Source organism: Larus michahellis, chromosome 7 (genome assembly GCF_964199755.1).
Source record: "Larus michahellis chromosome 7, bLarMic1.1, whole genome shotgun sequence".
Taxonomy (NCBI): domain Eukaryota; kingdom Metazoa; phylum Chordata; class Aves; order Charadriiformes; family Laridae; genus Larus; species Larus michahellis.
This window is the reverse complement of record NC_133902.1, coordinates 34037348-34061176: the sequence shown is the minus strand read 5'-3', so window position 1 is coordinate 34061176 and position 23829 is coordinate 34037348. Positions and strand designations below refer to the sequence as shown.

General features: G+C 38.4%; 1 protein-coding gene across 16 annotated transcripts in view; it reads right to left on the bottom strand.

Annotated features, from left to right (window-relative positions):
* Positions 1-23623, bottom strand: part of LNPK (lunapark, ER junction formation factor) — a 52089-nt gene extending 28466 nt beyond the window's left edge. For 4 of the 16 annotated variants that reach the window (XR_012588273.1, XR_012588279.1, XR_012588274.1 and 1 more), the window contains exons 1-8: positions 23348-23462; positions 19460-19541; positions 16971-17015; positions 15565-15752; positions 12141-12199; positions 8865-8905; positions 1871-1951; positions 1731-1782 (exon numbers count right to left, since the gene is read on the bottom strand). Coding sequence is in view for 5 of the 16 variants with exons in the window: in XM_074594314.1 (XP_074450415.1) it covers positions 1731-1782; positions 1871-1951; positions 8865-8905; positions 12141-12199; positions 15565-15752; positions 16971-17015; positions 19460-19486 (493 nt within the window). In the remaining 11 variants the exon portion in view is untranslated. Of the gene's footprint in view, positions 1-1730; positions 1783-1870; positions 1952-8864; positions 8906-12140; positions 12200-15564; positions 15753-16970; positions 17016-19459; positions 19542-23347 lie in introns of all 16 variants that reach the window. The other 12 variants (XR_012588269.1, XR_012588270.1, XM_074594312.1 and 9 more) reach the window with 7 other exon arrangements.
* Positions 23624-23829: the final 206 nt, after the last annotated feature.

Below are 23829 nucleotides of genomic sequence, written 5' to 3'. Positions count from 1 at the left end.
AATAGAGACTGAGCAACTCGCATCCACTCATCGCTATTTACACAGCATGGGCAGAGGGGAAGAGAACAACTGTATAACTCCTCAGGCGTTTCAAAATGCTGGTGATATCCCTTAATAAAGCCAGGGTGACTAAAGACTTCTCATTGTCTATTTAATTTATAGCTAGTTATCTCTAGATCTCTGCATAGAAACACACATTTGCAGGCAGTTTCATCCCCTGGTCAGCATTACCTGCATTCTATAAACAGATCTGTCGCCCTACTTCTGGAGTGATTTCTAACATCGCTCAAGAAGAAGGATGAGTATAAAGAGTTTAAAAAAAAAAAAAGACTACCTAAACATTACAAGTATGACAGAAAATTCTTGGCAACCACCCGTGAGCTGTATTAAGACAGGGAGAACAAAAACAGGGTGTCAGAATGGCCCTTCAGCCTTAAAAAAGTATGAATGCCACAGAAATGGAATGATTGGAGAGACAGGTGAGGAGCAAACTTGAGAAAAGCTGTTGTGCCTAGGACACCAGAAGAGATAAAAGCTTTACTGCTAACGTACTGCACTGCAGCTATTCACTGTCAATGTCAACAAGTAAGGATGAGCTAAAAACGTTTTCATGACAATTTGAAGCTAAGCAAGAAGAACAAAACAGTGGATTTGACCGTACAGCTTATAAACACCTTTGTTAGTAAATCCAGGTGCTCTGCCGCACCCATCAAAACCAGCACTCCAAGAGTGAAAAATGAGACAAATAAAAGTTTGGTTATCACAAGAACTATACACAAAGTTGGTAATTTTAACACATGCTCTAAAGCAATCTGTTTATTTTATGGAGTTATGCACATCAGATTCTGCAGCTCAATTTGAGCATCAGCCCCTACATATCTAAGTTGGTTATAATAGCAAATTAGTACTCACACTGAAACAGATCTCTCTAGGTATTTTCAGTATTATAATACAAGGTGACCTTTATACTGTGTTAATACTAGCATTTTCAATTTAACTACAGCATATTATACTCAACCTTAAGAAAAACTTAACAGTAGCTTGTTTGCATAAATATTTTTTTTAATTTGTAGTCCACATTGTTAATGCAAACATTCTACTGGCAGAGTGTGGGGGAGAGATACTTTCAAGTCTTGAAAGCTGCGTCTAGAAGTCTACAGTCTAGAAACAAGGCTTCCTCGAAACGCAAGCAAGTTTTTTTCCCATTTCTGTTATTATTTTATTCAATAGCATATTAAAATGGAACATCATAAATTAGCGAAGAACTGTCCATTCTTTGCATCTAGAAAATGACTTGATTTCTGCATTAGCTTTGTGGAATCTCGCCATCCACCATATAAAAGTAGTTTAAGCACTGCATTAGGAAAGGTCTAACGAGCCAGAAATAGAAACAGAATTGAAAGCTAAGTCAGTGAACATTAACTAAGATTTGAAAGCACCTTAGTGTTCTAGAAAAGTTGCAAGTATGCGACAAGAAGTTAATTTTCTCTCTGCTTTAGCAACAAGCAGCATTAAACATCCTGCTGTCTAGAAGAGCATCAGCCTCTAGTAACAGACCCCTTGTCTGAAAAATACAGAACGGTAATGGGCATAGTCTAATAAACAGTCTATTAACCCTAAATAAAGGTCAATTGATCTACAAATTTTATCATAGAGAGACTTCTAGAGTGGAAATTGCTATGAAAGACAAGTATCTATACTAAAGAGCAGCCGTTTTACAGGGCTATTACCTTGTCCAGGTCTTGGGGTTGCAGATGTTCCAGCAGATGGCAGTTCAGCCTCCTGCCAATTAATTACAAACAACATTATCTGAATGTTCGGCTCCATAGTACCTTTCATATTAAATCATTATCGATACCAAGATTCTTACCTTTGCACTTGATTCTGGATCAAACCTGTCAAGGATTAATTTAGCAGTCTTGTACGTTTCCTTCTCCATTACCTCCTCAAGCTGGAAACAAGAGGTTCCACACATCAATACAGAATTCTTTGAAGTATTCCCCCCCACACATCCTCCCATTTACAAACAACTTATTAATGTTACGGAAAGGTGAAGCTCAGTCCAATGAACCAGTAGCATGTTCAGATACCTGCGGATTTGCTGTATTCAATGGAAATGAAATTTTGCCTTCAAAAATAGTTTCTAAACTCTAATTGGCTACTTGTATTTAACAGCTTTATTGCAAGGTAACACCAAATATTGCTAATTGTTTACATATAATGAGGAGAATAATTACATGCACCAACTTCAATAATGGAATGTGCAAAAATCTATCAGCCATCATTATTGGAAGTTATTAGACATGACAAGCGAATGACAGGCAATTCCTTAGATTTATTTCCTCATAGCACTTAATGCTATTAATTTAAGGAAGGTCGTTAGCCAAGTGCTTTACAGAATAAAGTCTCTGTGCCAATTAACTGCTGTCAGCATTGATTTTAGATTATTTATTAGTAGAAGCAATTAGCTTGCTGCAAATGCTGTGAAAACTCACTAACTAGAGAACAGACATGGAATTTGCTCAAATGACTTTAAAGGCTGGATCTCCATCTTTACAGCGATTCAAACTGCTTTTCAGAAAAAAAAGGAACATGTTAAGAATTTAAATAAAAAAATTTACTGAGAACTATGCATACTTTAGGGAGTGTAATTAAACCACTTCATTATTACCGAGTTTTATTTACAATGCACTCAAGTGGCTTTATAGCTAATACATGGGCTTAATTAAAAAAGTAATCACTAGCAAAGTATCATTTTGGTGGTTAACAGCCAACATCAGAAGAAGCTTAACTTTAAAATGGAGATAGCTGAAGTTATGATAAATAGCTAATATGTATAGAAATTATAATGTATTTTACACTATCATAAGCAGACCTTTCTCCTAGATATGCTGACTAATGGCCACGTTCAGCTAAAGGGGGGGGGGGGGGGGGGGCTGTTTATTCTTAAGTCTGCTGTTGACATAAACTGTGAAACTGAAAAGGCCAGTGGTCAAAAAATTACATTCTCTCAAACTCATTTATCCCTGCTAAAATAACATATGGTGCATGTTAACACCACTTTTACACCATTGTTTAGCTAGCGAGAAACCAAAGTTTTCAGCCATTCTGCGTATACAGACCTCGTAGGAGTTTTTCCTTTAGACAGACCTCAGAATTACAAATCGACCTCACAAGCTAAGCAAAATTCACTCCATTTAAAGGATACACGGTATTCATTTAACAGCTTGCTTCTACACACACTACCAGAAATTTAAGGCAAGGAATACTACCCAGGCTGTTAATTAAGGTCTGTAGAAACAAAAGGGAGTGAAGAAGGAAGTAAAAATCTATTTCCTAAACTTGTATTTCAGCAGGACTTTGGAGTTAAACCACTAACTTCGTAAAACAAATGCCACACAGTGCAATAAGATCAGAATTAAGGGTCTAATAGGAAAAATAAAGCATTTATTGCTTATAAAAGTGAAAACCATAAGGCAGACCTTTATATGAAGGAGTAAGGTTAGCGAGGGGAAGCTGCAAAGCAGGGAAGTGTTAACAGTCAGTGTCAATATGTGGCCCCCAAATCAAAATAAAAAACCCCGAGTCATTTCACATCAATGAACATATAATGCATGCAGTTGTTTTTATAGCCACACAGGAAAGAGAAATAATCTTCTGCAGAACAAAGTGGCCTTTAGGAAGGGGAAAAACAGAACACTAGACCATCACTTGACACCTTCTTTATCTAATGCACTTCTGGCTACAGCAGCATTAGATAGGCTGGCAGTTATTTGTGGATATATGTGTCTTGCAAAAACAGTAACATTATTTTGAAGTGGAAAAATTTAGTTCTTATCACAAGATTCAGATGTCAAAGATACTCTTCACATTATATAGTTACTGGATAATTCAACAAGTTACTCCTCACATTTTGAAATTCATGTATAGCTTTTTAGTTCTAGTAAAGCTGAATCTGAACAAGAATTCAGTTTCACAACTGACTCTACAAATTTCTTGAAAATGTATAGAAATTGTCAAGATTTCTATAACCAGGCTCCCAGTTCTCATGGTTTTACTTCTAGGATATATTTTTCTAAAATCAGTTGAAGTTTGGCTGGTAACACTAAAGGAGGAATCACACAGATCAAAGTTTACTTACTCTTTGAGCAAGTTAGTACAGTTACTAGAAGCAAATAAGGGCCTGCGTAAAATTCAAATAGTATCCGTATGTTTGCATAGCTGAAGAAACTGTCTTGTGCCCCAGCAAGCACGTTTATAAACGCAAATCTTCATACTGACTTCTGGATTGTCCACCATCCTGAAGCATAATCTTGGAAAGGTTAAACTAGCACTGAGCACTGGCTCACTAACACAGCAAATTGCTCGACACCTCCTGCTCTTTTTCCATAATATACTCTCTTCTCCGAGATCCGAAACTTTTCCCACAAAAACAGTTTCTACTTTCTGTCAAGGGCTAATTCATAGTCTATTATTATCAAGCTTAAATGCCGAGTAACCAGAATCACAAGTCTGTATGAAAGTCAATACCAGCCTAATCATGGATTTTTCAAACTTATTTCATGGAATTAAGTGCATCTTAATAAAGAAGCATAGTCATGTACCACGTTCTCTCCTATGAATAATTGCATGGATGGCCTCCTTTCCAACTGGCAACCAAACAGAATTCCTGTGGCAACGACATCAGTTGCCTATATTGAAGAGTAATACGAGTAACATATTTTAAGCTTCTTGTAAATGCAACTTAGCAACTGGAAGTCTGAAGTGTTGGCATGGTACAAACTACTTATTCACCATACTACCACATGAGTTCTCAAAATTGAATTACTTGGTATGTCAAACCCAACCATGGAGAGCTATTTATGTGTACACAAAGTCACAAGATTCGTTTCAGTCTACCGCATCAGATATGCATGTACACATAGCAAAGGTTTCCTTAAAATAGGAAATAAATCATTTAAGCCACAACAATCAAGTGTACTCTCAACAGATCCATGCAAACAGTAAAACAACCAAAGTAATTGTTTTATTTAAACACTGCATGAAAGAAATACCTGGTTCAATCATTCATCATGGTTTTCAACCATATTTTGAGCTTCCTATCACACACTTGCAGTACTCTAGCATGTATTGGGTAGACAAGACTGGACTTGTACAACAACCAACTCCTAGTGGAGTTTTTGTCACATACTGAAGGTTATCAAAATACCTACAGTCTTCTATGCCTGGAAGGCCAAAGGTATAAAGTTCATTAAACGATAGTTATTTTGGAAAAAATTGCAACATATTAATTTTGTTATTTATTATTAACATAACTCTAAGGCAGTCTTGAAATCAGACATTTTTTCCTGGAAAAATTAACAGATGCAACTTTCTAAATTCTTACGTGAAATGGCTAGGAAGTCTGTCCAAGTTTAATATTAGACTCAGCCTACTATAACAGAATAGCTGAGCAAACTTCAGCAAAGTTTAATTCTAACTATACTATACTATCTTCACAGCTCTGTCCTCAGGCTAAGACTTATCCCATCTTTAAGACTGCTGCTCCAGGTAAAGTCTCTACTAATTCCCACTTGGAGCAGCTTACTACATGTCCTGTGCCCTTGCTTTAATACGCTTAACCCTCTGAACTTGTTCATCTATACACATTCAGGCTTAAGGGCTGACATCCTCATTAACTGAGGACTCTAAGGCCAAAGTTACAGCAACACAATCACAAACACAACCTGAATATCCCGTACGACCAAGGAGGGAAAAAAAGTTGTATCTTGAAGCAGTGCTTTAATTATAGGTAGTGAACTTAATCCCTACCCCCATTCCATAAGGAAACACTCAACATGTTTTAAAGCGTTCACTAGGCAAAGCATAGCATAGAGACTCAGTTCTGTGGAAAATAAGTATTACACAACCTTTGAACTGAAGTATAGGACAGACAATATTAATGGGCATTTCCAAATGAAATATCTGTATTTGTGTTTGTCAGGTATTTTACCTATTCGAATAGCGGTGTAATTACGCCACCAAAGACTGAAGGCTTTGGAACAGAACTGAAGTTCTATTGAGCAGCTCATTCCACAGCCACCAGGGCATTTTATCTAGTAGGTGAGGAGCTTACTCCATTATAGGTACCCTTCAGCGTGTAAGTGATGTCATTAGGGAAAAGGTGGACCACATGCTTGTAAAACACAAGTATTGTAACATTTTTCAAAAGGACAATTGTCTTCAATAGGATTTCTCCAGCAATTGGGTAGCTGAGCTGCAATGAAGTGAAAAAGCATAGCTGTTGTGGGAGGCTGACAGTGCTTAGACAACAATTTGTATTACAAATAAACAGGAAATACATAATTTACTTATCCCAGATACTTTGAGGATCACAATCTTAGTAACTAATCCTATTTGCAAACTCAGTAGCAAAACAGAATCCAACAAGGAAAGAAAAGGTCCGCTCCCTCCTCCCTTCTCATTATTTTACTTGGTAAAACAAAACTGAAACCTTTACCAATAGTCCTAAAGAAGTTAATCCAAAACAAAACCAAATATTAATATTATCAAAACGAAATCATTACAGAACACATTTTTATCAGTGTTTTTATCTAAAATACAAATTATATTCTGTCTCATTACCTGCATCCACTTTCAGCTCATTTCAACATGTTAGGTTTCGTGTATGATGATTTAATTTTAATGCTTAATTTAATACCTTTAAATGATGATGAAACTCCCGAGTCAGTCTGCTGAGTAAAAAATACCAACACTGAGCTGATTCAAGAGGTTGCAATAAGTATTCTGTTTCTGGTTCCTTGTTAGGAACCAGGCACCCACAAGATCAGGAAGTAATCATAGACTTTTTATTCCCCTCAGATTGAAAAATAGCTGAGTTACAGGTTATTGGACTTCCCAGAACTCTGTTTCACTAATCCTATTTAGAAGTTTGTCTTTAATGATTAAAGCTTGACAGGCATATATACTAATGGCAATTCATGTTTCCAGGTTTAAAGTCTTCTAGTTACACTATAATCTCTATATTGTTCACAGAGCATTTGTACAGTTGTTTAATTTTTAACTACTGCCCATTCTCCTACAATATGTTTTCTTGATTTTTTGCATATGCCAAATACACATTTCCATCTTGTTTCAACAGAATTAACTCCCAAAGTAAAAACTCTCCCTTTTATAAACCCGCTTTTTCCTGACTAATCCTTTATTCAGTGCCTTTTCTCCAAAGAAGTGTTTCTCACACAAAAAAAAAAATCAGTATTACTAGTTCTTCTAGAATAAATATGGAGATTTTCATGATAAAAGAAAAATAAACTTATTTAACTGAAATGAAGGCTTTACATTGAAGACTCCAAAAGCTGGTTTGCTCTCCATTGTGCTTTTTCTGTTCCAAGAACTTTCCCTCAAGCTACTCAATGACTATGCAAATTGCAGAGATTAACTAATTTCAGTTAAGCAGTTTTCATAAAGTTAATTAAAAACATAGTTATCATACTCATTTATTTTGTTCTCAGAAAATGTAAGCCTCTCCAACCCCTTTTTATCACCTCTCCAACCAAAGGACACTTCCATTTAATATCCATCCTTAACATAAAGATTAGCAGATATAAATATTAGCAAATCCTCTTTACCGAAGGACAATGACATAATTAGGTTACAGGTTACCATTTTTACATCTACATTTTAAAAGTGATATAAAAAGAATGGAAGATCAGGGAAATCTGTTTCCCCTGTAAAGGCCATATAATACCAGACTCTTACCTGGCTCTTTTTTGGTAGCTTTGTTTTGGGTTTTCTGTTAATTTAGCTACCATGGCAAAATCCAGAAGGCATAAGGCGAACACTTTGGAAAACTCATTAACGACAAAGCTTCATAACTTAACTTCTAGAGGGTTTTTTTGGGGGGGGGGCGGGGGAAGAGGGGCTGGTTTTGTTGGGGGAGGAAGGGGATGTTTGGGTTTTGGATGGTTGGGTTTTTTTTGCGTTTTGGTGGTGGTGCTTTTAAAAGCAGGAGATGATGCCAACAACATAAGTAAAGAGAGAACCAACTTATGGAATGGTTAAGTAGAGAGGAAACAGCTTTCAGTGTTACAAACTTCTCAAAGAATGCAAGTTATCCAAGACACGGAATCTTTTCCATCCTAAATTTGTCTTACTGAGATTTAAGGTTTTGATCCAGTTGAAGCAAATAACAGTATAAACACATATGCCAGGTAACTCATCCACACAGCTCACAAAATAGATGACCTCAAGACAACTGACAGGACTAATACATGAAAAGATACTTTTTTTTTTTTAAGAGGAAAGAAATGTACTAGAAGAAACATGCAGTATAAAAATATGATGGAGGAGGATGGGAAATAAATGGCGATGCATTTAAGATATAAACAATAATCTGTTACTTGATGAAAAAGTGAATCCAGACAAGATGGAAGTCCTTTTTGCTATTTATGAACAAGACAGAGTAACTATTAAAGACTAGTTGCACTCTAGGTTCTTAAATTGGCACATCTAATACTTTTTATAATCCTAAAGTAAAAGTAGTCAGCAATGAGTAGGTTAAAGCATATATTTTCATTTTCTGACAAAATGGAATCATTTTACATAGATCTAGCAACACTAAAACAGTAGGTTTAAGTTAAACTAGAAGGAGATAATGTATTCCCATAAGCAAGCAGCCCTTTGTCATCTTGAAGAAAGGAAAACCTTGTGTGGTACTAGAAAACATACAAAAACAGAGAAGTGGTAATAGTTTCACCTCCCTCTCTCCACTCTTGATCTATATATTACAACAAAACTCAAGTTGTAGAGATGCAAAAACGCTTCAGTGGACCGTAACAGCTAGATTTTTGTGAAGTTTTACTTACTATTTTTTTCTTTTGAGACTTTAAATCTTCCAGCGCATCATCTAAAAGAAGGACACGATACATTAGTTTTCAAATATAAATAAAAAGATAATTTCAGCACACTTGAAACATTGAGTTTGCTTTTTGAGGTCAAGAGAAAATACGCACTGACCACCACCAACCCTACAACGTTAGTAAACTTCACATAAAATAACTAAAGTTTTTATGTGAAAATAAATCATTTTAAATACTGAAACTGCTTATAAATTATAGCCCACTGTTATCACTCTGGAGTTGTAACTATTAAAAAGTTTTATGCACCATTTCCTCATTAAGCAAACCAATTCTAGCCAGTGCCCTGCTTTGACCTACATTAAAACTGGTACAACAATGGACCAGATACATTTAATCTCAAGAGTCAAACTACAGAATAAAGGCTTGAGGTCTAAGTATTAATATATCTATTTGAGTACCAGATTTACTGGCTTCAGTATTTCACGTAAGCCTCTTAACACATGCTAGTTTCAAATGCCAGGTCAACGCTGGGCTTCAAATCTCAATCTCTTTCATCCTTTCAACATTTTCAGACTACAGCAAAACCTCCAGTTTCGTAAGAAAAGCTGCCAGAAGGTCATTTTACTACTAAACGTTAAGAGACTGTTACAACTAGTAGGCACAGCACCCAATCGCTCTAAAAGGCAGGGAAAGAAGAAAGGTCAAATGCATGTAGGATTTTTCTTTAAGTCAATGCTTGCAGCTTGGCACTGATGGCTCACTGTAATAAACCATCGCCTAATACAGAAGATACTCTCTTGGTAAGTCCATTTTCTACTACCTGCTTCACAGCAAGAGTTTAACAAAAAAACTTGACAACTTTTTCCCCTTCTCAGCAGTTAACTTCCTGTAAGATATAGCTATTTTTACACATTTTTCAGTTTTCAAAAGAAAAAGCTTCATAGAATGACAAGAAACAAAACCCAAATGCACCAAACTAAATAAATGTATTTAAATAAATATACAAAAGAGTATGTAAGTATGCTATACACACTTTTTAAAGTTACTTCAGGAACACTAGTTACATGAAATTAAGGGAACACATAATTACTTGAACTTTTCCAGAATGTAGGAATCCATTTTGATAGAATAATCCACTTTATTAAATGTACAAAATACTAAAACTGGCCACGTACATATGTGAAAGTGTATGCAGTGAAAGAGTAACTACGACAATCCCTTGTTAGTTAAGACAAATAGGACATAGAACAAGACCATATTTAGCACTGGTCTGGACGACAAAAATAGACAATTCCAGGAACTGTGCATCCTCAATTTAATAAGGTACCTCCCTCCACCAAATTTTACATTTATTTTAGAACACAGCCTCTCACATAGCCTCACACAGATTAACGGCTTGAAATGCACTGCGCTGCAGTATGGTGTCACACAGACAAACAAATGGCACAATACAGTCAGCTGTTAAGTTACTTAAGAAACAGAAGCTGGTTTTGGTACAGAAACGCCTAGAACATCTTCAAGCATAGCCTCCCACCAAGCAATGCTATTAGTTTAAAGTGTGGGAGCTTGTTTCTGATCACTTTACCTCCCGTGTTCAACAAGAACCTCATGAAACACCTGCCCCTTCAAACATGGCCAAATGGCAATTACTGCAAAGTACTCTCAAGAAACCAATATATCTCATGTTAATTAAACCTACAGGAAAAAAAAAAAAAAGAAGAATTCATAGCAGAGAAGTCAGTACCTGAAAGATACCTTACTTATCTTCCCCACACTTTGGGACAGATCAGACTAAATCTTCCTCAACAGTTGTTTGCTTGACCAGTCTTAAAAACTGAAATCCCATAATCTCTGTACATCATCCTTCCTAGCGTTTCACTAGGAATTGTCCTCATTCAGAGCATGGTTCCCAAAACTGGTGTATGCTGGTTACCCAACATACCATACCCAGCTTTGTAGTATCAAATAATCATCTCCAGTAACTCAGTGTGTTCTATTAACTTATCCCAGAATAAAAGGCCAGCTTTGAGCCACTCAGTTGCCAGTTTGTTCTCTCAGCTATGTTTTCTCCTGCTTTACTGCTCTAATTCTTGCACTGCACATTTGTTTTCTCTTTTTACAAATACAGTACTTGTATCTTTGAGGTAAAACACTTCATTTTTACCCAGCCTATGGAACAATGCAGAAATAATTCCTTTTGTCATGTTCTAACATCTACTAAAACCCTTTATACACAGGTTCAACAAAAGCGCTGCACTCGCTTGTATGCTACAAACAGCAATAAAGACATTTAAGCAAACTAGGAAAACATACATAATTTTTTTTCTTATCCAGCCATGAAATGCAAATATATATTCACCTTAGAAATGAATCACACTGCAGCACAGAATATATGGACAATTTTATTTCTACATAAAAATGTATGTCCTATGCCTGCATATCAAATGCAAACATTAAGTTTAAGAAAAATTCCAAAAGTGATGTTTAACTCGTAAGCTGTCACAAATTAAATACATCATGCCGTTCGGCAAGTCATAAAACACAGAGCAACGTTGAGGTTTTCCTATATTATTGCTCACATCACCATGAGATATTGTTACAGGCTGGACTACTTTCAAAGAAAGTCTTAAATGAATTCTAACTACCACAGACAAGTTCCACAGATGCTGTTTTTAAATTTTGCATTAGAATAAATCTGCACATTCTTTAACAACTTCTGATGCATATATTTGAACACCTGCATTACTTTTTGTTACATGATTCCCAATGTTCTTCCTTAGCTCTGAAAACAGCACAAAAACACCTGCTTATCCCTTTTCCACTCAGGAAGACTTAAGCATGCTTTTGAGAGCTTCATAGACAAAAACCTATCTTCACAAATAAATTACCCACTTCTGCTATAAATCTCTTCTCTTATACTTAAAGGTAACAGATTAAGACTGCTTGAATACTTTGCAAGCTGGAAGTACTAAGGGAACTACTACTATTGTTTATACTTCCTTTCCCTCGCTCCTACACTACATTTTACTCCATTCCATTTTGAACCATGCAAAGATGGGAGGAAGTTACCACATCTTGTAAGTGAAGCCAACGATTAAGCAGTTTGCTCCCCATTCCTTCAAGAACTGCGCAGTAGAAACAGTTTAGCTAATGTTACCCATTTCAGCATCAACTCTTCTTTTCCTGGAAGCCAAATTACCCAAAATATTTACATTTTTATAGCAAGCAACATTCCCAACAAGTTCCATATTCAAAAAAAAAAATACAGAAAAGAGTACTTACTATTCCTTTCCGTCCTTTTGGAAAAGAAAAAAATGAGCAGTGTTCTTATAAACCAGATTCTTTAAAACAGAAAGAAGAATTATATTAATTAAAATATATTACAGTAACCACTTCTGAAGTCATTTAGCAAACAGGATAACTAACACAGAAGACTTATCAGGTGAGATTTAACTTTGCAAATACAAATAACAGAAGTCTTCAAACAATATTTATATAGAAAACTAAAAATTAAATTAGTATCTTGTCAACAAGACATTTACACTGACCTAAATAAAATCGTCCTGTCTATTAAAATTTAACCAAGTTCTATTATAGGTAGAAATACTAAGGAAGCAGCAGCAAGGAAGATCATCACTTGCTAAAATGTTCAGTGGGAACTTTTTAAAAATCAAGGTATGCATAGCTAGGTGAAACTTCCTTAGTCATCACTCCTTATTTGATAGATTTATGATGCATGTTATCCAAAAAACCAAGCTTACCAGTTAAGGACCAAAATTAAGACCTGGGTGATTTGTGGGAAGAATTCAATACCAATGAAAACCATGAGATACAGCTATTGTACAAATGCTCTCCCAAGCAGAGTTAACTGACCCGACTCCTGGCGATTTTACAGAGCTCTGAATCCTCTCAGTTTCAGCTGACTTAACTCAAACAATGGATCAGTTTATCTGTGCTCAAGATAAACTGATCTATGATCATTTTACATTTGAAAGGTCTCTCTTCAATCATCAGGACTTAATTTGTTTTAAAAGCTTAGAATTGCTTATAATTATTAAGTTGACACTTTTCCTGGCAAGTTACTCAGCCTAAACCAAGTGGCAAATCTCATACTTCCAAGCATCTTATCCAAAACCCTCGTAGTGCCAAGAACTATATAATAACACCTAAATGTTTCATTTAAGGAAAAAAAAATTCTTAAAGGCTAGAAAGGTTCTCTGAATAACAGCTAGCGTAAGAAAGCAGGCAAAAGGCTATAAGATGCCAAATAGAGTTTCGACTTAATTCATAAGAACACCTTTTGCATTTATGTAATGGCTGCCCAGTTCAAAATGCTTTCAAGTATTAACAAGACAACCTGAGTTAAGTTAGACAAGAGAACTGGAATGCAAGAGTAACCTACCCAAGGTCAGAGAAACAGAGAAAGAAGTTTAACTCTATTCCACATTCAAAGGCGTGCTGTAATAGCTACTCTAAGAATACGGATGGCTTTGCCAGCTTACACAATGCAAGATGTGTCTCTTCATCAAGTATCAAAAGAAATTAATGTTTTACAGGGTCTGAACTGCCTCGAAGACTATGTTACACAGGCAAAAGCATTATTTCTTTTTTACTGTATGCTTAATAGTCTTCTACCTAAAGCTGTATTCTAAGCTAATGGATATATGATAGGACTTCAGGAAATAAAAAACATTTCCCCTTTAAGAGCTTCGAGGTGAAGTTTAATAGTAGACCATTTCAGACCAACGTTACAAAATAAAAACATATTTCTCTGAAAATCAGAACACACAAGATGGAACAGAACCTAATTCAAATGAAAGTCATTTCAAGAAGAGCATCCTTTTAATGTGCTAATATATTTCTTCAACTTTTCAGATATTTCAATATACATTTAAAATTAATGATGCTGTATATTCCTACAACCTAACTCACTCTGTCCAGCATCAGTAACTTGCTGAGACCCTGAGGGAATGACCTAAGGCATAAATAAGTTGGTGACTGACTGCATGCTGGACAAGACAGACATATTCCAGTCTGATTAGGGCTGAAAAATCTCTAGAGCTATTACTGGGTGGCACCAAGCATTCAACATGGAGTCACCTCTTGACCGAGAATGAAGACAAGCTGGCAGTTACTTGCCATTCATATCTGCCAAAAAAAGCTGAAGAGGAATAGCTTAAGAGAAAAATCAGATAAACAGTTGCAAGTCGTAAGAGAACAGTCTAATTCTAAACATGAGTAAGCCAATATCCAATTCAGAATTTTATAGAAACCCAACATTCAAAAAAACACCCAAGTATTGAAGGACAAAAACTAGAAAATAAAAACCCAATATGAAAATCCACACCACAACAGTAGAAGCCACCACCTTCAAGTAATAAAAGTTTTCATTTCTACACTAATCCTAAAATACTTAAGTGAAGGGAGGCTGGCAATACTACTTCTACAAACATTCCCTGTTAACATGAGCAAGCCTCACATGCTAACAACAAAGACCTTCAAGTCCTTGTCCTTAAGAACAAAATCAATTCATATTGCTGCCAAAGATTAATTTGAGCTTTAATTTCTATATTAATCCTTATAGTCAAGATATTGCTGCCCATGTATCTTCTCCACAGGATCCCATAACAGCAGCATATTAGTACGTCATAGTGCTATGCACATTGTACAAAAAGCATCTTCATGTTGGGTTTTTTGCATATTATGTTATGCTGACCCACACTAATCAAACCTGCAAAGCCTTAAATATTTACATTTGACTTTGCCTTTCAAGTCTAAAGCTACGGCACTGACAAGTTCATGTTTTCATACAAAGATGCTGTACGAATATGGACAGTATTTAGGATCTTCATTTCAGGCAGTTTGTAAATACACTATGCTCCCCATGAGCAGGAAAGATGTTCAGTAGGCCGCTTCTCCTCCTTGATGGTCTGGGGGAAGGGGAGGCAGGGAAGCCGCTGTTTAGTGAGGTGGGGGCCCATTTTGTTATTTTTAGAAAAATAGTCTTCTTAGAAATCAAAAGCCACTCATGAGGATGAGGAGCCAGTCAGCTCAGTGGAACAAAAAAGTAGACAATACTTCCTCCTATTCAAATCCAATGATTTTAGGATATTTTCTGGTTGAAGAAAACAATTACTTTCCAGAAAAACAGCTAATCATGTAAAACTAGTCCTCAACATATTTAGGTTGGTGACCTTTCAAGTCAATTCTGTGTTAACAGTCACCTAGTATGTAAAAGTAAGTTTCTCCATTCATTCTGTATTTTTTACACAATTTTATACACTGCATTTTACATGCAGGTGACATACTCTAGGTCACTTTGATGACACAGTGATACTCTTCCAAACAGAAGTAGAAATAAAACCCCAGATAACATTCTTCTACTTATATTACACTACTTCGCAGGTGTTCAGATCCAGGTGTGTCTCTAGCCCTGGTATAATTTTGATAATTCAAGTAACTTTAGATGCTAACATCTTTTTATAGTAAGACTTAGTTCTACACTAAGCCCAGACCCATGAGAGACATTTGCCTCAATGAAAGTGTCTGCCCAACAACTTGGATTTATTTTAAAAGAAAAAAATTCAGCAAGTTATGACAACTCAAGGATTGTCAAAAGCAAACCCACACCCCTGCTGTGATGTATTTTCCATCTCCTTTTATCAAAGGGAGATCAGTTTAAAAAAAAAAAGGTATATTTACTTACATCAATGGAAACGCAAAAAATGGAAGTGTCATAATCAACCTTGCTGTCCATTCATCAGGAAGACACCACAAATATACGATTATGCAGGTGATAAGGTAAAGGAGTGAAGAGTAGAGAAGCAGCCTTCCAACCCATAGTTTCTGTAGCCTCTGATTTTTTTCTCTAAATTCTTCTAATGTCTGTATTTCCTGTAAATAAACAGGGTTCAACCTTATTAGTGAAATTAAGTTGGTGGTTTTACTAAGCTGCCTTTAAGTGCTTGCTAAAATTATCCCTATCAATTTGATACTTGATTAAAAAAAGTCAAGCAGCTTTTTGATAAATGACAATATTTGCCCAAAGATAGCTTTCACAGCATAAATACATAACACTATTAAGGTTATGATATGGGCCACTTGCACTGTATTAGCAGTAACACATCGCTATTGGGAAGAAATATTACAGATCAGCACTTTTTCCTATTTGTAATGCGTTGGTATATTTGGAACAAGTGGAAAACGCTAATATGTTATGAATGGCAGTCTTTATGATCACATAAATCCCTACCAACCATACTTCGCATCCCAAAACTTTAATCAGGCACCTGTAAAATTCCAAATGCTTCTAATACTTTTCTACTAACGTGGGAAATTGCTGAAAAGTCTCCATCATTTCACATGTTTTCATTTCAGTATTTTCCTCACATTAAGAGTGAAATCCTGAACATTCGAATGATGATTTTGGCATATTAATAAGTGATTAAGCAATGCCCTACTATGTTACCATTTTGACTGCACTTCAAGTGATAACAGGAGTACTCACACTTTCATTAAAAGGAAAACAAAAAATATCAGCAGCATATTTCAAAACAGTTAATTTCCCCATAGAGTACAGACATCTGTCACAAATTCTGGCTAAAAAAAAAAAAAATCAGAATTGATTACTGAACCATCTATTCAGTTATTCTGCCCCTGACCCTACTTACAACCACTACAGTTACAATTCTTACACTTAAAACCACACATTGAAGCTTTTCTAATGAGCCTGATGAATGGAACCTTGCATTAGTGACATTTACCATTACATGGGAGTTTAACCATTAGTTACAATTAAATTGTGTAATCAAGCCAACTTCACATTCAATCCCATTTCAGGCTCTCCAAATAAATATTTAAACTGTAGTTTCTTACTGTCTATTATACAGATTTTTTTTTTTTTTTAAAATGACTAGTAGTAAGGGGAAAAAAGGTAGCAGTGCATCTCATCTGAAACTCAGAATCTCTAGTATATTCAACTGGAATAATTATCAAAATAATTTAGAATTCCATGACAGTATTTTACCTAATGTAAAAGAAAAACATGGCCAGCAAAAAGGATGCATCTTTCAAACCTAAAACGAAACAAAACACCAAAGAGCAAATACATACCTTGTCAATTTTTTCTAATACTTCTACAGTGGAAGGCTTTGCCTGCTTACAAAGGAAAGAACAGAGATGTTAATCTGACTAAAAAAAAAGTCGGTATTTTGAGGACGTTAACATTTACAGTGCATTAACTGTTTTCTAACAAGACGACTTATTCATATGCTTCATATGCCTTCTACAACAAAATAACCAGTTTGGTTGATGAGGGGCGAGCGGTGGACGTTTTATAGCTGGATTTCTCCAAGTCTTTCGACACAGTTCTGCATAGCGCCCTCCTAGAGAAACTGATGCGTTATGGTCTAGACAAGTGGTCTGTGCGGTGGGTGGGGAACTGGCTGACGGCTGCACCTGGAGGGTGGTGGTAAATAGCTCTTTCTCAAACTGGCAACCTGTCACAAGTGGGGTCCCCCAGGGATCGATACTGGGCCCAACGTTGTTTAAGATCTTCATAACTGATCTGGATGATGAGATCAAGTGTACCCTGACAAAGCTTGCTGATGACACCAAACCAAGTGGGGAAGTGGACACTTCAGAAGGCAGAGGCACACTGCAGGAAGAGCTGGATAGGCTGAAAGAGTAGGCTAGCAAGAACCTTATGAAGTTCGACAAGGACAAGTGTAAGGTCTTGCAGCTGGGAAAACATAACCCAGGAGTGAAGCACAGGCTGGGATCTACCTGGCTGGGGAACAGCTCTGTGGAAAGGGACCTGGGGGGTCCTGGTGGACAACAAGCTCAATATGAACAGTGTGCTGCAGCAGTTAAGAAAGCCAACAGGGTGGTGGGCTGCATCAACAAGGATGCCACCAGCAGAGACAAAGAAGTCATTATCCCACTCCACTCAGCACTTGTGAGGCCACACCTGGAATACTGCATTCAGTTTTGGTCCCTGCTATACAAAAAGAGATGCGGGCAGGCTGGAGAGGGTCCAGAAGGGACACGTAGACAGTCAAAGGACTGAAGGAAAGGCTGAGAGAACTGGGTTTGTTCAGCTTTGACAAAGGAAGGCTTAGGGGAGACCTTATCACCACATTCCATTATTTAAAGGGTGGCCACAAAGACAATGGAGATCCCCTTTTCACAAGGAGTCACATGGAGAAGATATGGGCTAATGGGTACCAGTTATTCCTGGGGAGATTCCTATTGGAGGCAGGAGGAAAACTGTTCACAGTGAGAACAATCAGCCATTGGAATAATCTCCCCAGGGAAGTGTTGGAGTCCCCAACAGTGGACACTGTTAAGATTCAGCTGGACAGGGTGCTGGGCCATCTTGTCTAAGCCGTGCTTTTGCCAAGAAAGGTTGGACTAGATGATCTTTGAGGTCCCTTCTACGATAACAGATTAATGTATTGTCCATTTTACATAAAGGTAAGAATTTTTCCTACTTTAATAGTGGCAAACAGAAAGCACTGTAATGAATCACTGTTTTACAGTTGGTATTACTATTAACTGAAGGCTCCTCTCCTACACCACAAAAGATGAAAACCTATAATGCATGTACAGCAATAATGGGTGTGTAAGTGGGAAGTAAAACAAGAAGAATTGATGAGTGGAGGGAATTGGCAAAACAGAGAGAATATATACAGGAAGCCCTAACCTGAAAACTTAAGCTTTGTATTACTATTCATTCCACACAAAGACTCATGCTCTAAATAAATTATAAGCAACTGCAAGTAAGTGTTAGCATCTCCAGTAAAATTCCCCTTAGGAGCAACCTGGAATCCACCTTTTAGGAATCCTTCCTAATTCCTAAGAAGTATAAAGCCACTGTCTTGCCCCACCCTTCAGGCCACAAATTCAAAAACTATAGCCCACACTATATCCCCATGAAAGCAAGTTTCTTTCTGTTACACAAAACTGACATTTCACCTAAACTTTCACCTTCAAAGGAGCTTTGTGTGGGAGGCTCAGAAATCAATTGATAATATGCAAAGGCAAACTCAAACAATTCACACCTGCCAGGAGAGTAGCCAAAAACCTCATGCCTCTTCCTCATAAACTCAGTACACCATTCATTAACACAAAACCCAGTAAAAACTGTTAAGAAGAAAGATTTGTATAGATGTAAGTCACTACCAGAATATTTGTTGAAACAGACATAGAATGATATTCTGAATGTATCCATTTTCACCTAAAATAGCCACCAATCTTTCAAATCACAAATGCTGCTCTACCTATCCTGATGAAGCACCACAGAACCATTTAGATTTACAGAAAGAGTTAAAACTGTATTTTTATAAGTTAACCAAACCACTGCCAGGCCTGGTACTGCAAAGGAAATAAAGGACAGCTGCACAGTTTCACAGTTTAGGGATTTGGGAATTTTTGGTCATTATGTCTCACTACTGGACTTTTAAGTGGCATATTAATGGGAAAAGTCTAGCACTAACATTCAACCAGCATTAACAGTCAACCAATAGGCATTAAGAAACATGTCCTGCATTCCCCCATCTTCTAGACTAAAGATTAGTATATTGCTACACAATTTTACTTACCCTCCATCTTGAAATTAATCCACCCATCTTCTATTGTGGGCAAATGTTGACAGAGCTATCAATCTTCTACAAGAATTCACAGCTAGAAGTGAAGCATTAAGCACTTAGGAGCAATCTAACAGCATAATTCAAGATTCACAAGTTTATTCCAATATCTAAAGGAATCAAGATATCACATAAAGACATTGTCTAGTTATCTACCTACACATTATTTTAAAATGCAGTCTTCTGTTTCATAGGCCATTCTTTTAAGTTAGTTGATCAGCCTTGATGTGGCCAAATTTATTTTTACTTTGGAAATATTTAACCAGAGGGGAGTCCTCAAAAATAGAGGCAAAAAATAACTGCTAAAAAAAGCCACCAAAATCCACCAGCAGAAAAACAATTTTAAAAACTTATTATTAGGCAGGATTATTTAAGAAACTAATTTCCATCTGCCTAACTCTCAGTGTTCCTTTTCAGTTGTCACTCCAGGTATCCAGCATTAATATCTTACTATTTATGAGAAAATTCCTCTCCAGTAAATCCACTTCCTTCTCAAGCTCTCATCAACAAGAACACATCGGGTAGCACTACTGTTATTCCTTTGTACAATCAGTTTTAAGTTCAAATAATCAGTTTCAAAGAGATTTCACTCGCTGTAGGAAAGCACTACATTGGTAGGTGCTCCCTGCGCACAGCGCAATCACAGACACATCAAATGGCGCTAAAGCAATTCCAAAGGTGCAAAAGCAGCTCACCCTACGTAAACCTGGAACTTGTGAACAGCACTAATTTGATGATCTGGGTCTAGGTTCCTGAAACAAAAACGTAGCAACTTTCCATTGGCAGGTAGTTGGAATCAATTGACTTTGAACCTCAGGATGGCAGAATTTCTCTCCAGCCACTTAATTCGCAAGTTTTCCCCCAGCAAATGAAAGAGTGATCAGTTTGTAGCAATCCCAACAGTAAAATAATACTCAATCCCAACTAGTGCTCAAACCATTTTAACTCTGGAATTAAACACTGAGACTTATTAAAACAAAGCACTGATCCAGTTAGGCAGAAATGTGATTATCTTATTTATTAAGTTACCTTTGGCCAAAAATTGAAAGATAAACAAACTTAATCTCAACTCAAATTTGTTCCCAAATTGTCTGAGACTGTCAGAACAAATTAATATAATACAGGATGCACACTGCTCACTAGCACAAGCGCTACTGTAGTATGGTAACTTCTTCACCTTCTAAGAAAGCCAAGGACTTCAGAATCCAGAACTACAGGCCCTATGATTTCAAAACCCGATCCTTAAAGACAAGGAAATCTGTATTTGAAACACTACCAAAATGAAGCTAGAACTGGTGGACAAATTAGCTCTGCTGCCAAATTACTAACACAAAGAGGGGAGCTACAGAAAAAACACAGTTACCCCTTGGACTCTTGAGTAAATTCCCAAATTAATCACTACTATAGCAATTCACCTCAGGAAAACAGCAGCAATATTTTTATTTTTCACCCACACAATATTACTGTTCTCTAACACAGTTTTTGCATGACAACTATTGTAGTAGGTCTGAGCAGGCACTTTCTTCTCGAACATTTCTATAGAGACAAACAGTATTTTTCTTGCAAAACAATATGAAAGCTACCTCAAATAGCCCATCAAGAAGTTTGTAAACTTAGCACAAGGCTCCCAAAACTATTTTGGTTCCCGAGCATTGCCACTGCTGTTAGGCGAAACAGTAGTTCTCGGTTCCAGACGTGCAGAGACACAGAGATACTCATGGGGCCTTTTTGCATGCTGTTTTCCTTTAGGCCAGAGTTTGAGAACCTCTCCAGCAAAAGTGATAGAGGATCTTTTGGGCATAGGTTATCTGTGAGCCATTGGTGACGCTGACCTTTGTCAATAACACATTCACAGTGCTACCTCTACATATGTTTTTCAAAACATCTGGCAAATGCCTGGAAGGGAAACAGGTTTGGCAAGTGTCACCGTGCGCATAATTTTACACGAACTATGATGGTGACAGGCTTTACGTATGCTGCTGGGTAAGTCAGTAATGCCACCAAAACCCTTCCCCAAAGAGGTATTAAGGGATTAGCAACACTAGACTCACATTTACAGTTTAGTCACCAAATCCTTAGTTAGGAGATGAAGAATTTTCTATGGCTTCTATGGAATGCCTTGGATGTTTTTCTTCCTACTTTCCTTCTCTTCTTTTTGACATGACAACACAAATTGTCTTCAACCACTTCAAACTGTCCCTGCTCCTCCTCACCTGCCACTCCACGTATCCACCACTAATATCCTACTGCTCATGGCAAGAGTCCTCCTTGCTTCCCATGCTCTAACCATCAAATTCTTGCACAGCACTTTTTCCTTCTGAAGGCTGCATTTCTTTAGCACAGAGCTGTCCTTTCCACTCACTGAGCACTGCTGCAATTGGACTTATTTCCACAAATATTGTCACTGATTTAATATACAAGTAAGATAGCTGCAACATTTGCCATCCCTAGGCTTAAAATAGACAAGAGGCATTAAAAACCATTTAATGTAGAAGCTTAAGAAAACACTATTACTTTTTATTTTTTTGAGAGTCGGGTAATAAAATTGGAATTTCCTGACAGCATCTCCTCTACCCCAAAAATATGCAATTTAATTAGTAAAAAGCAAAGCAGAAGTGCCACAGCAGAAAAAGTTTCTCTTTTGAAAAAGTGATGAATCATGCACAATTACAGAAGTCATCCACCAACCTACTCATCCAGATGGTAAAAAGTCTGATTATCTCATTACTTATCAAGTCAGTCTCAAATTTCTTCAAGCATGTTGTTGATGTTTTAAGATTAAAAGCTTCCAAAAAAAAAAAAATCAAAGTCTCCAAAATGAATTTTAATAACCGGCATGCTGAAATTCAAGACTGAATATTGCCAAGTCATATTAAAAGAAAAAAGGAAGTTAGAGACTTGAAATCAAGACTTTGCATACAGACATATAGACCTTTCCCCTGAAAGCAGGGGAAATGCTCTTTAAATTAGGTATTTTGTAAACTTAGTGACTTCATTTTATGAAAATAGTTTATTTACCATCACAAAGAACACAAGCTCTCCCTTTCAAAACGAGTCTCCAGTTCTGCTCACTAAGCTCCCAGCCAAAATTCACATTCTCCCACAATCTACTGACTTCAGAAACTTCCACAGTGATCATAAAAAGTTTCTCCAGCTGTGGACAAGGAGACAAGCAAGGCAGAACCCGGAGCATCACCCACCACCTACTGCTGGCCTGCCCTAGCACCCTTCAACTACAACAGAAGACCGAATTTTGTCCATTTTAAACTTCGTTTTCAGCTGTCTCTGCTTAGAAGCATCCTAGGGAGGTCCTATGCTTTGTAAAGCCTTAATTAAAAAGGCAAAGTAGCTCCCACAGGGTGACTCGGACGCGACGGGGCAAGGAGGGGGTGGGCCAGGCGCTTTTTTTTTTTTTTTTTTTTTGAAGCCGAGCCTTAGCCTTGTTTTGGAGCCTGCGAGCACGGCCGCCAGCGGCCCGGTGAGCCAGCCCGAGGGAGGACGGCGGGGCAGAGGTCAGCTCCGGCTGCCGGTGCCCGCCATCCCGGCCAGCCGGGGCAACACCAGGGCTCCGCCGCCCCCACGGCTCCCGGGCGGGCGAAAAAGGCGCCCGCCGCCCCCTCCGGCCACGCGCTGCCTACCCCTTCCCAGGCTGCGCCCCGGCCCGCCGCCGCCGCCCCACTTCCCCGCCAGCGGCGAGGCGGGGGAGGGCGGGAGCACCCGCCGCCCGCCCTGCTCCGCCTCGGCCCCTCCGCACCGCCGCGGGACGCGAGGCCCGAGGCTGGTCACGGGCATCGCCAGGCGCCCTTCTCCCGCCGCCACGCCCACGGCGGAGCCAGTCCTTACCGCCGAGTCACTCGGGGCTCGCCGCTCCTCCCCGCCACCACGTACCTGCCGCAGGCCGGGCCGCGCATCCTGCCGCCGCCGCCCGCCGAAGGAGGGGCCCGGCTGCCGGGGCGGCGCTCCCATCAGGCACCGCGCGGCCCCCGGCAACCAATCAGCGCCTGGCTGCCGCGGGGCGCGCTGGAACGGGGGAGGGGCCGCGCCGTTGTGGGGAGCTGCGGCCGGCGGTGGCCACGGGTGGCCGGGGACGCGGTGGGCGAGCGAGCGCTGTCCCTCCGCGGCCCCGGCGCGCACAGGCGGTGGCACGGTACCCCGGGGACCGTGTCCAGCCCGGCCCAGTCGAAGCGGATGGGTGTCGGAGGCCGCCACCGCTGTCGCACCGCCACGGCGGGGCTGGGGAGGCCGAGCCCGTCCTCCTGCGACTCTTTCTGATACTTATTTACAGGAAAAAGAGTGTTTTAACACAAAAACCGAGGAACACGAGG